The sequence below is a fragment of the Coregonus lavaretus genome (assembly GCF_964263955.1).
Source record: "Coregonus lavaretus genome assembly, chromosome: 28".
In the NCBI taxonomy this organism is placed as follows: domain Eukaryota; kingdom Metazoa; phylum Chordata; class Actinopteri; order Salmoniformes; family Salmonidae; genus Coregonus; species Coregonus lavaretus.
The window spans coordinates 6,431,305-6,444,248 of NC_140015.1; the positions used below are offsets into that span (position 1 = coordinate 6,431,305).

At 41.0% G+C, this 12,944-nt stretch overlaps 1 protein-coding gene across 1 annotated transcript in view; it reads right to left on the reverse strand.

The window, feature by feature from the left end:
* The window catches only part of crhr1 (corticotropin releasing hormone receptor 1), a gene marked incomplete at both ends in the record, with an annotated part of 168,132 nt that overhangs the window by 9,309 nt on the left and 145,879 nt on the right, over nucleotides 1-12,944 (reverse strand). The window contains 3 exons of the mRNA XM_084146333.1: nucleotides 3,509-3,550; nucleotides 3,818-3,956; nucleotides 8,531-8,616. Of these exons, the coding sequence (XP_084002459.1) occupies nucleotides 3,509-3,550; nucleotides 3,818-3,956; nucleotides 8,531-8,616 (267 nt within the window). The remainder of the gene's footprint in view (nucleotides 1-3,508; nucleotides 3,551-3,817; nucleotides 3,957-8,530; nucleotides 8,617-12,944) is intronic.

Consider the following 12,944-nt stretch of genomic DNA (forward strand, 5'->3'; position numbering starts at 1 on the left):
AGCCTGCCATGAGTGTCAAATCATTAACATTTCAAAATAGCCCGTTTATAGAGAAGACAATTATGTAAGGCTAAGAAGAATTTGGGGTTTGAAATACTGCTCAATGGACACCTTACGGGAAAATCACATGATTTCACATGAAAAATCACAGGATTTCAAATGTGACATTTCCATGTGGATTTGGAACACTTCACATGTGATGATATTTCACATGTGGATTTTCACAAGTGATCACATAACCTTTCAAATGTGAAAGTATGTGGTTTTGGAACACTTCACGTGATGATATTTCACATGAAGTTTCACGTGGATTTTCACGTGATCACATAACCTTTCACATGTGGAATCATGTGAAACCATGTGGTTTTCGAACAAAGCACATTTGGTTCCTTTGAAGTTATAGGAATATATGTTTTTGGTTTCACACTGGTTGTGGGAACGAAGCCATACGTTTACTGACCGGTAAAACTGTATGTTTTTTAAAAACGTTCTGAGAACAGACGTGAACATTTTTGCCTGTTCTGGGAACGTTTATTTTTAGGTTGCAGGGAGGTTCTGAGAACGTTTTACTCTGACCACCACTTTGTTTTCATGTGATTCAATATATGTCATGACATTCAATATGTCCATCAGCTTGTGGGGTCCAGTGGCTTTGAAAAAGACTCCGTCCGGACTCTGGAATATTGAACAAATACACCATAGCTACCACCACAATCCAGGTATTGCTCAACCTTTTCACACAGGGGTTTTTACTCAGGATTACGCTCTTAGATAGCCGACAGATCCAATATAAAGAGCATTTTCTCCCTGCTAATGAGGTTAGCACAAGGTGAGTGCATCTTTGTTTTGGCTAGGCTAGGTTTTCCCCTAGCAGCAATCTCTAAGTTTGTCATTAGAGTCAGGGTTGTGTGTATTGCTTCAAGGGCTTCTCCCAGCGGCATAGGAGTTATTAAAAGAAGATTCTGGAAATGAGAGAAGGTTAATCCCTGCTGTTCATTATTATTTCAGTGCAGTTGGTTAGCGTTAATATCAGTTAGGTAATTAGCCTAGCTTGCACTGTGTGAATGTGAAGGAGAGCTACAGTGCATTCGGAAAGTATCCAGACCCCTTCCCTTTTTCCACAATTTGTTACGTTACAAACTTATTGTAAAATTGATTAAATAAAACATTTTCCTCATCAATCTACACACAATACCCCATAATGACAAAGTGAAAACAGTTTTTTAGAATTTTTAGCAAATGTACTACAAATAAAAAACAGAAATACCTTATTTACATAAGTATTCAGACCCTTTGCTATGAGACTCGAAATTGAGCTCAGGTGCATCCTGTTTCCATTGATCATCCTTGAGATGTTTCTACAACTTGATTGGAGTCCACCTGTGGTAAATTCAGTTCAATGCAACTAAAGAACTCTCAGACCATGAGAAACAAGGTTCTCTCACTTTGTGACATCTGCTGATGTTAAAAGGGCTTTATAAATACATTTGATTGATTAATTGGTCTGATGAAACCAATATTGAACTCTTTGGCCTTAATGCCAAGCATCACATCTGGAGGAAACCTGGCGGTGGCAGCATCATGCTGTGGGGATGTTTTTCAGTGGCAGAGACTGGGAGACTAGTCAGGATCGAGGGAAAGATTAACAGAGAAAAGTTCAGAGATCCTTGATGAAAACCTGCTCCAGAGCGCTCAGGACCTCAGACTGGGGTGAAGGTTCACCTTCCAACAGGACAACAACCCTAAGCACACAGCCAAGAAAACGCAGGAGTGGCTTCGGGACAAGTCTCTGAATGTCCTTGAGTGGCCCAGCTAGAGCCCGGACTTGAAACCAATCAAACATCTCATGGGAGACCTGAAAAAAGCTGTGCAGCGACACTCCCCATCCAACCTGACAGAGCTTGAGAGGATCTGCAGAGAAGAATGGGAGAAACACCCCAAATACAGGTGTGCCAAGCTTGTAGCGTCATACCCAAGAAGACTCGAGGTTGTAATCCAAAGGTGCTTAAACAAAGTACTGAGTAAAGGGTCTGAATACTTATGTAAATATGATATTTCCGTTTTTTATCTTTAATACATTTTCTAAAATGTCTAAAAACCTGTTTTTTTTCTTTGTCATTATGGGGTATTGTGTGTAGATTGATGGGGGGGAAAAACAATTTAATCAATTTTAGAATAAGGCTGTAACGTAACAAATTGTGGAAAACGTCAAGGGGTCTGAATACTTTCAGAATGCATTGTAGCTCTCCTTCACACTCACACAGTGCAAGCTAGGCTAATGCCCTAACTGATATTAACACTAATAGGAATGCTAAAATACTAACAGTGATTGAAGTCGGCCGCAGCTGACTGGTACGGAAAACGCGGCACCTCTTTCTACTCTCTTTCCTGCTGCTTGAGTAACGACACTTCTTATAGAATATCAGAGCAGAGAAGGCTAGTCGATAACATTTACTTGTGTGTCTGAGGTTAGCACTACTCTGGTTCTCCCTACCTTGTAAATGGTGAAAAAAAGCAGAAAAACAAACATTCGGTCCTCTCAGGCTTTGCTTGACAGATCGTTGATCGTTCATGATAACATTTGATCAACCATCGATCTCCACCATTTGTACCTTTTGGATGTAGTCCCATGATACCATCAAGAGCAACGAATTAGCGGCTGCTCGACATTAGTGAGCCAACAGGAGACACAGAGGTTGAATAGGTAAGCAAACTGTCAGCACACGTCTATTGAGTGGCCACTTTTGCCCTAAGTAACTGCACCTCAGTGGGAGATATCTGTCTCACTAAGTGGCGTCATGCTAGCGTACATTGATCTCTACTCAGCGTTAGCGTGTAGGCCTCATTTCATCCTTCCTGACTATCCGTGTAATGCTGAGGTAAAATAAATGCATTTATAAACCAAAATACATGGATGAATGATCCAGGAGACATGACCCGGGCAGTCTCCAGTTGAGACAGTTTGCTCCAGGGAGAATGGGATACCTGAGAAGGAGGTAATTGCAACGTTTACATCAAGCTGTGTAGCAAGGGTACTTTCACAGCTCTCCCAAGAGTTTGTCAGGTTTTAAGGCAAGCAATCTTTTGTAACTCAAGCCCGATTTAGGTTTCTCACCGATTAATATTTCATGACAAATCCATTTTGGCAAATCTGAAATGGCACCCTATTCCTTATATAGTGCACTACTTTTGACCATGGCACCATGCAGCCTCTGAGATGGGGTGTGTATATATGTGTTGGGCCAGGGTGAAGCTCATCTTGATCTGCATGTCCAAGGTAACCCTGCTGCTTGGCTTGCATTTTAGACAACACAATATACATTTTTAGCTCTGCATGAAATGGTGCGAAGTGAACATGTTTCCAATAGTCCTGGTAGGAATGAGAGGAGGGATGGAGGGAGGGAGGGATGGAGGGAGGGATAGGGGGACGGAGGGATTTGAAAGAAAAACGCATTACGGGTACAGTTTGAGCGGTGGGGGATCATGGGACAAGCATGAATCTGCTTACCTCGCTGTTCAGGAAGCAGTAAAACACTGACACGAAAAAGCCCTGGAGGACAGAGACAGAGGGAAAGATGGAGAGAGGGGGTAACACAGAGAGAAAGAGATGGCGAGAGGAGAGGGGGAGGAGAGAGAGAGTGTTAAACATTGACGATAAGATGAGCAGTGTGAGCAGCATTACATTGTACTGTAGCCTACATCTATTGTTTTGTGACACCTTGACACCCAAATATTTTCGTTATATGCTTCAGAATGTTTACTGCATCAAACAAGTTCTCAAACCCTCTATAACACTTTCTATTGGGCATGGGCATACCTGAAAAGACTCCAGGATGGAGTTGAAGTAGATGAAGACTATTTGGGCGACCTCATCCTCCCCTCCCGGGTTGACAAAAAATAGCATGTAGGTGATGCCCAGAAGTGGCAGCAGCACCAGAGTGGCCTTCACCGCTTTCCTGATGGACACACAGTAACACAAGAGTCATATTATTAAATAAAGACCTGGCCGCCAACTAGAGAGTCAATAAGACACAGATGCAGAGTCATACTAGCGACACAGATAGATGCCTAAAATAGACCTGCCAGACAACTAGAGAGTCAATAAGACACAGACTCATACTAGCAACACAGATAGATGCCAAAAATAGACCTGCCAGACAACTAGAGAGTCAATAAGACAGACTCATACTAGCAACACAGATAGATGCCAAAAATAGACCTGCCAGACAACTAGAGTCAATAAGACACAGACTCATACTAGCAACACAGATAGATGCCAAAAATAGACCTGCCAGACAACTAGAGAGTCAATAAGACACAGACTCATACTAGCAACACAGAAAAATGCCTAAAATAGACCTGCCAGACAACTAGTGAGTCAATACTAATTTGCTAATGGCTGCCAAGTTTTTTTTCTCCTGTTCTGTGATTTTATGTTTCATGAGAGCACTCACAATACTGGCGTGTGTAGTTTGGATTTATGGTGTCAACATACCTAGGGTAGTGACAATGTTTGTCAAGTTCCTACAATACTTTGATTCCACACTGGGTGTGGGAATACATATTCAAACCATGGCAGCAGTTTCCAGTTCACATGCATATTGCAAAACCCCATAGTCCTTTCAGCGCTATAACAGGTAGACAAATAACTCAGAATTGAATTGTTCTGTTAACATATTTATGTTCTTAAACTTGCTATGATGAGACAGTGGCTGTGTGAATTAAGCACACATTTAAATTCCTAACATGGCCTAAAGTAACGTGACACTGACACATTCTTTCAATTCATCCATTTCCCAGTGGAATCCCAGTGGAAGTGCATTGCTGTGGTGCATACCAGCTATATGGCCCACCAATGGGTTAATGTATGATGACTTGGTCATGTTCTAGGTCATACCGGCCTCTCAACCATCAGCATATTATTAATCACAAGTGAAGTGCTGACCAGCAGTCCAATAGAGGAGCACTAGCTGAGACTCAAGGGCGTGAGGTCACAGCATGCGTCCAAAATGGCACCCTTTTTATCTACATAGTGCACTACCTTTGACCAGGGCCGGCCCTGCACTATATAGTTAATAAGGTGCCATTTGTGACGCAGACTGAAAGCTGGCTGAAGGGTAACGAATGTAGCCTTTATAATCACATTAGTGCGGCCAAATTGAATTTGCTCAATAAGAAGGGTGATTGAGAAATGACTCCATTAAATTACAATAATGAGCGAGGATATTAGCTTGGCTGTTTTCCAGTCAGATGACCCCATGCAGCCTCTGTCACTCTGGTTTCATTATACAAGGAGTCAGACAAACTGTCTGATCTTACTGTACCAATAAAAAGGCGTGAAAATGATTATGGCTTGTGAATAGTCAGCATGGTGTGTTGTTTTAGCCGGCTGTGGAAATCTGTAGTGCTGGTGTACAGGATCTGTATGTGAAAGGTGTGAGGGTTTCTGATGATGCAGGCACACACACGCACCCGCGCACAAACAGGCATGGGTGCGCACACACACACGCAGAACACACACACGCGAAACACACACATGCGCAAGCACACACACTCCCACCCCACCTCCCTCCACACAACAATCAATTATAGCAATTCAACCAGACAGGTATCGTTCATTAGGTTTCTTCCAGCGAGGCCATTGATGTTTCTTGGGAGTGTATTAATTAACAGCCAATTGATGTCTACTTTACACCTGGGGCTGGCTCAGCCGACCCTGGATACGTCCCAAATGGCACATGAATCCCTACAGTGCCTATAGAAAGTCTACACCCCCTTGAACTTGTTTCATATTTTGTTGCGTTACAAAGTGGGATTGAAACAGATTTAATAGTCAATTTTGTCATTGATCAGAAAATTCGACAAATGCTTTTCAAAAGCCTAATAAAGAAGGGCAATGATTGGTAGATGGTAACAATAACAAATCATACATTGAATATATCTTTAAGCATGATCAAGTTAATAATTATGCTGTGGATGATGTATTAAACCACCCAGACACATCAAAGATGCAGTCGTCCTTCTGAACTGAGCTGCAGGACAAGAAGGAAACTGCTTAGGGATTTTACCATGAGGCCATTGGTAATGTTAAAACAGCTACAGAGTTCAATGTCTGTGATGGGAGAAAATGGAGGATGGATCAACAACATTGTAGTGACTCCACAAGAATTACCTAAATGACAGAGTGAAAAGAAGAATTCAAATACAGAATAAAAAAAAATATTCCAAAACATGCATATGTATGCAACAAGGCACTAAAGTAATACTGAAAAGAAAAAAAACACAGCAAAGGAATACACTTTTTGGCCTAAATGCAAAGCCTTATGTTTGTAGAAAATCCAACACAACACATACTGAGTAACTGCCTCCTTATTTTCAAGCATGGTGGTGGCCGCATCATGGTATGGGTATGCTTGACATCGGCAAAGACTGGGATGGAGCTAAGCACAGGCAAAATCCTAGAGGAACACCTGCTTCAGTCTGCTTTACACCATACACTGGGAGAGGAATTCACCTTTTAGGAGGACTAAAACACAAAGCCAAATCTACACTAGAGTTGCTTACCAAGAAGACAGTTAATGTTCCTGAGTGGTCAAGTTACAGTTTTGCTTAAGAATCTATGGCAAGACTTTAAAATTGCTGTCAAGCCATGATCTCCAACACCTTGACAGCGCTTGAAGAATTTTGAAAATAATAATGGGCAAATATTGTACAATACAGGTGTGCAAAGCTCTTATAAGACTTAACCAAGAAGGCTCACAGCTGTAATCGCTGGCAAAGGTGTTTCTAACATGTATTGACTCAGGGGGTACATACATATTAATCAAGGGTTATTGGTATTTTATCTTTCATTAATCTTTATATAGAATTGTTCTTCCAATTTGACATTACAGAGTAATTTGTGTAGATAGTTGACAAAAAATTACATTTAAATACATTTTATTCCCACTTTGTAAAACAATAAAATGTGAAGAAATCCAAGGAGGTACAGTGGCTTGCGAAAGTATTCACCCCCCTTGGCATTTTTCCTATTTTGTTGCCTTACAACCTGGAATTAAAATAGATTTTTTTGGAGTTTGTATTATTTGATTTACACAACATGCCTACCACTTTGAAGATGCTAATATTTTTTTTTGTGAAACAAACAAGAAATAAGAGAAAGAAACAGAAAACTTGAGCGTGCATAACTATTCACCCCCCCCAAAGTCAATACTTTGTAGAGTCACCTTTTGCAGAAATTACCGCTGCAAGTCTCTTGGGGTATGTCTCTATAAGCTTGGCACATCTAGCCACTGGGATTTTTTCCCATTCTTCAAGGCAAAACTGCTCCAGCTCCTTCAAGTTGGATGGGTTCCGCTGGTGTACAGCAATCTTTAAGTCATACCACAGATTCTCAATTGGATTGAGGTCTGGGCTTTGACTAGGCCATTCCAAGACATTTAAATGTTTCCCCTTAAACAACTCGAGTGTTGCTTTAGCAGTATGCTTAAGGTCATTGTCCTGCTGGAAGGTGAACCTCTGTCCCAGTCTCAAATCTCTGGAAGACTGAAACAGGTTTCCCTCATGAATTTCCCTGTATTTAGCGCCATCCATCATTCCTTCAATTCTGACCAGTTTCCCAGTCCCTGCCGATGAAAAACATCCCCACAGCATAATGCTGCCACCACCATGCTTCACTGTGGGGATGGTGTTCTCGAGGTGATGAGAGGTGTTGGGTTTGCGCCAGACATAGCTTTTTCCTTGATGGCCAAAAAGCTACATTTTAGTTTCATCTGACCAGAGTACCTTCTTCCATATGTTTGGGGAGTCACCCACATGCCTTTTGGTGAACACCAGACATGTTTGCTTATTTTTTTCTTTAAGCAATGGCTTTTTTCTGGCCACTCTTCCGTAAAGCCCAGCTCTGTGGAGTGTACGGCTTAAAGTAGTCCTATGGACAGATACTCCAATCTCCGCTGTGGAGCTTTGCAGCTCCTTCAGGGTTATCTTTGGTCTCTTTGTTGCCTCTCTGATTAATGCCCTCCTTGCCTGGTCCATGAGTTTTGGTGGGCGGCCCTCTCTTGGCAGGTTTGTTGTGGTGCCATATTCTTTCAATTTTTTAATAATGGATTTAATGGTGCTCCGTGGGATGTTCAAAGTTTCTGATATTTTTAAAAAATAATTATTTAACTAATTATGTGACTTCTGAAGGTAATTGGTTGCACCAGATCTTATTTAGGGGCTTCATAGCAAAGGGGGTGAATACATATGCACACACCACTTTCCCGTTATTTATTTTGTATAATTTCTTTAAACAAGTTTTTTTATTCATTTCACTTCACCAATTTGGACTATTTTGTGTATGTCCATTACATGAAATCCAAATAAAAATCAATTTAAATTACAGGTTGTAATGATACAAAATAGGAAAAACACCAAGGGGGATGAAAATATTGGCAAGGCACTGTAGAGCACTACCCTGGGGGCCTGGTCAAAAGTAATGCACTGTCAAGGGAATAGGGGAACATTTGGGAACCTGGTCCTGGCTCACCTGTACTGTATTGTCTCTGAGGTGGTGGAGGCTCTCAGCTTTGTCATGAGGATTCTCACAATGTTGAAGAGGAATATAAAGTTGATCTGAGAACAGGAGGGAAAATAAGAATTTAGAGAAGATTTACATAGGTCAATTAGGAGAGAGAAACATTTAATAAAACAATATTTGTCTGTGGTGGAAATAACTGTATTGGGCTTTAAGTGATGATAGGATACCGGTGCCAAATAAAGTCTATAAAAAACCTTTTTCTCTACATTTTTACTGAGTGGTATAGATTATAAATCTGTTCAATCTGCATGGGAAAGACAAACACTTGGGATTGTGCCTAATTTACATAGACAGTGTTTCAATACAGTCAACATGATATCATAGAAAAATGTCATCCTGGAAGTTTGCAGAAAGGTAAATGTCACAGTAGCTGATGTTTTTCTCAATACATTGTTGTCAATGGGAAAAGATGAGTGTCACAGGGTTTCAAGTTTTCAGGCTGATAATGGGCTGATACAGTGTATTGACTGATGTACAGTGGGGGAAAAAAGTATTTAGTCAGCCACCAATTGTGCAAGTTCTCCCACTTAAAAAGATGAGAGAGGCCTGTAATTTTCATCATAGGTACACGTCAACTATGACAGACAAATTGAGAAAAGAAAATCCAGAAAATCACATTGTAGGATTTTTTATGAATTTATTAGCAAATTATGGTGGAAAATAAGTATTTGGTCACCTACAAACAAGCAAGATTTCTGGCTCTCACAGACCTGTAACTTCTTCTTTAAGAGGCTCCTCTGTCCTCCACTCGTTACCTGTATTAATGGCACCTGTTTGAACTTGTTATCAGTATAAAAGACACCTGTCCACAACCTCAAACAGTCACACTCCAAACTCCACTATGGCCAAGACCAAAGAGCTGTCAAAGGACACCAGAAACAAAATTGTAGACCTGCACCAGGCTGGGAAGACGGAATCTGCAATAGGTAAGCAGCTTGGTTTGAAGAAATCAACTGTGGGAGCAATTATTAGGAAATGGAAGACATACAAGACCACTGATAATCTCCCTCGATCTGGGGCTCCACGCAAGATCTCACCCCGTGTGGGTCAAAATTATCACAAGAACGGTGAGCAAAAATCCCAGAACCACACGGGGGGACCTAGTGAATGACCTGCAGAGAGCTGGGACCAAAAGTAACAAAGCCTACCATCAGTAACACACTACGCCGCCAGGGACTCAAATCCTGCAGTGCCAGACGTGTCCCCCTGCTTAAGCCAGTACATGTCCAGGCCCGTCTGAAGTTTGCTAGAGTGCATTTGGATGATCCAGAAGAGATTGGGAGAATGTCATATGGTCAGATGAAACCAAAATATAACTTTTTGGTGAAAACTCAACTCGTCGTGTTTGGAGGACAAAGAATGCTGAGTTGCATCCAAAGAACACCATACCTACTGTGAAGCATGGGGGTGGAAACATCATGCTTTGGGGCTGTTTTTCTGCAAAGGGACCAGGACGACTGATCCGTGTAAAGGAAAGAATGAATGGGGCCATGTATCGTGAGATTTTGAGTGAAAACCTCCTTCCATCAGCAAGGGCATTGAAGATGAAACGTGGCTGGGTCTTTCAGCATGACAATGATCACAAACACACCACCCGGGCAACGAAGGAGTGGCTTCATAAGAAGTATTTCAAGGTCCTGGAGTGGCCTAGCCAGTCTCCAGATCTCAACCCCATAGAAAATCTTTGGAGGGAGTTGAAAGTCCGTGTTGCCCAGAGACAGCCCCAAAACATCACTGCTCTAGAGGAGATCTGCATGGAGGAATGGGCCAAAATACCAGCAACAGTGTGTGAAAACCTTGTGAAGACTTACAGAAAACATTTGACCTGTGCCATTGCCAACAAAGGGTATATAACAAAGTATTGAGAAACTTTTGTTATTGACCAAATACTTATTTTCCACCATAATTTGCAAATAAATTCATTAAAAATCCTACAATGTGATTTTCAGGATTTTTTTTTCTCATTTTGTGTACCTATGATGAAAATTACAGGCCTCTCTCATCTTTTTAAGTGGGAGAACTTGCACAATTGGTGGCTGACTAAATACTTTTTTCCCCCACTGTATGTGCAATGAATGCTGCATCTCAAACATAATTCTGATAAAATTAAAACCATCTGCAAAACAAGGAGTAAATAAAAGCAAATGTAATGCTTCAGAGCAAGGTCTTAGGATGATTGACTGCTGAGGTTTTAAGGGCAAATCAATAAATACATTGTTTACATTAAAATGTTGCCCGCTGGTTATATCATATTTTAAATAATGTCCCAACGTTATGTGTGAGTAACTGGTGAGTTATGAATGGAGAAGGCATGAGAAAAACAGTCACATATTTGAACTATATTTAAAAGGGGGATACAGGTTGAAGTCGGAAGTTTACATACACCTTAGCCAAATACATTTAAACTCAGTTTTTCACAATTCCTGACATTTAATCCTAGTAAAAAATCCCTGTCTTGGGTCAGTTAGGATCACCACTTTATTTTAAGAATGTGAAATGTCAGAATAATAGTAGAGAGAATTCTTTATTTCAGCTTTTATTTCTTTCATCACATTCCCAGTGGGTCAGAAGTTTACATACACTCAATTAGTATTTGCAAGCAACCCCCTTTTCCTCCAAACATAACGATGGTCATTATGGCCAAACAGTTCTATTTTTGTTTAATCAGACCAGAGGACATTTCTCCAAAAAGTACGATCTTTGTCCCCATGTGCAGTTGCAAACCGTAGTCTGGCTTTTTTATTGCAGTTTTGGAGCAGTGGCTTCTTCCTTGCTGAGCGGCCTTTCAGGTTATGTCGATATAGGACTTGTTTTACTGTGGATATAGATACTTTTGTACCTGTTTCCTCCAGCATCTTCACAAGGTCCTTTGCTGTTGTTCTGGGATTGATTTGCACTTTTCGCACCAAAGTACGTTCATCTCTAGGAGACAGAACGCGTCTCCTTCCTGAGCGGTATGACGGCTGTGTGGTCCCATGGTGTTTATACTTGCGTACTATTGTTTGTACAGATGAACGTGGTACCTTCAGGCATTTGGAAATTGCTCCCAAGGATGAACCAGACTTGTGGAGGTCTACCATTTTTTTCTGAGGTCTTGGCTGATTTCTTTTGATTTTCCCATGATGTCAAGCAAAGAGGCACTGAGTTTGAAGGTAGGCCTTGAAATACATCCACAGGTACACCTCCAATTGACTCAAACAATGTCAATTAGCCTATCAGAAGCTTCTAAAGCCATGATATCATTTTCTGGAATTTTCCAAGCTGTTTAAAGGCACAGTCTTTATGTAAACTTCTGACCCACTGGAATTGTGATACAGTGAATTATAAGTGAAATAATCTGTCTGTAAATAATTGTTGGAAAAATTACTTGTGTCATGCACAAAGTAGATGTCCTAACCGACTTGCCAGAACTATAGTTTGTTAACAAAACATTTGTGGAGTGGTTGAAAAACAAGTTTTAATGACTCCAACCTAAGTGTATGTAAACTTCCGACTTCAACCTGTACGTGTTAAGATTGTCAAGCTGAGCTAAAACAGTTACAGTTTAGCATGCTGCAAATCATATACTATTCATACATATTCATCATACATCATATTCATTCCAAATGACCCTGTCAGTTCTGCATATTTGTAGTAGGTGTCACGTCGTTCAAATAGCTTCACATGATGGTATTACAGTATGTCAGTGAGTGTGTGCGTTGGAAGGCTGCTTTATAAAGTTCACACACCATTGAATGTCAATGACCTTTCTACCAGGGACGGCCTGTTCAATAGGGCGATATGGGCGACGCACTGCCAAACGGGAAAAGGAAGGGATTTTTTTTCTAATCAATTATATCACGGCAACAGTAGTTATCAGTGTTGTAATCTATACGTCTGATCTGCCACAGTGCCACACTGCCACTAAATGTCGAATCAGGCTAAAGTCGTGCTTCAAATGGCTCCACCCCCTTTTGGGGCGATTTCAGTCAGATTGAAAATCGCCCAGAACTTCTGTCATAGACTCCCATGTAAAATCTATTTTTTTCAAATTTCAGAGCCTTCAATACAATCTCAATGGGTGTCTGTGGGCTTGCACTTACGCGCTTTCGTCATACGTTACGTAACCATGAACGTAACTGAGAAAAGAGTGGATTGTTTGAAAGAAGTTCCTTTTTGTCGGCGAACAAATGAAGATAAATTGGCAACGAAACAATTAGGACCTCCCAGACCAAATTTAATAATTCAACAGGTTTCTACTAAAGGCGGAAAGTCCTACACCCGAGGATTTTCCAAAAATTGGTACGAACGAAAAAAGACATTGCCACTCACTCAACTGGATGACGTGGGATACAGGCTAGCTGTCCGCCGCCACAACGATGAG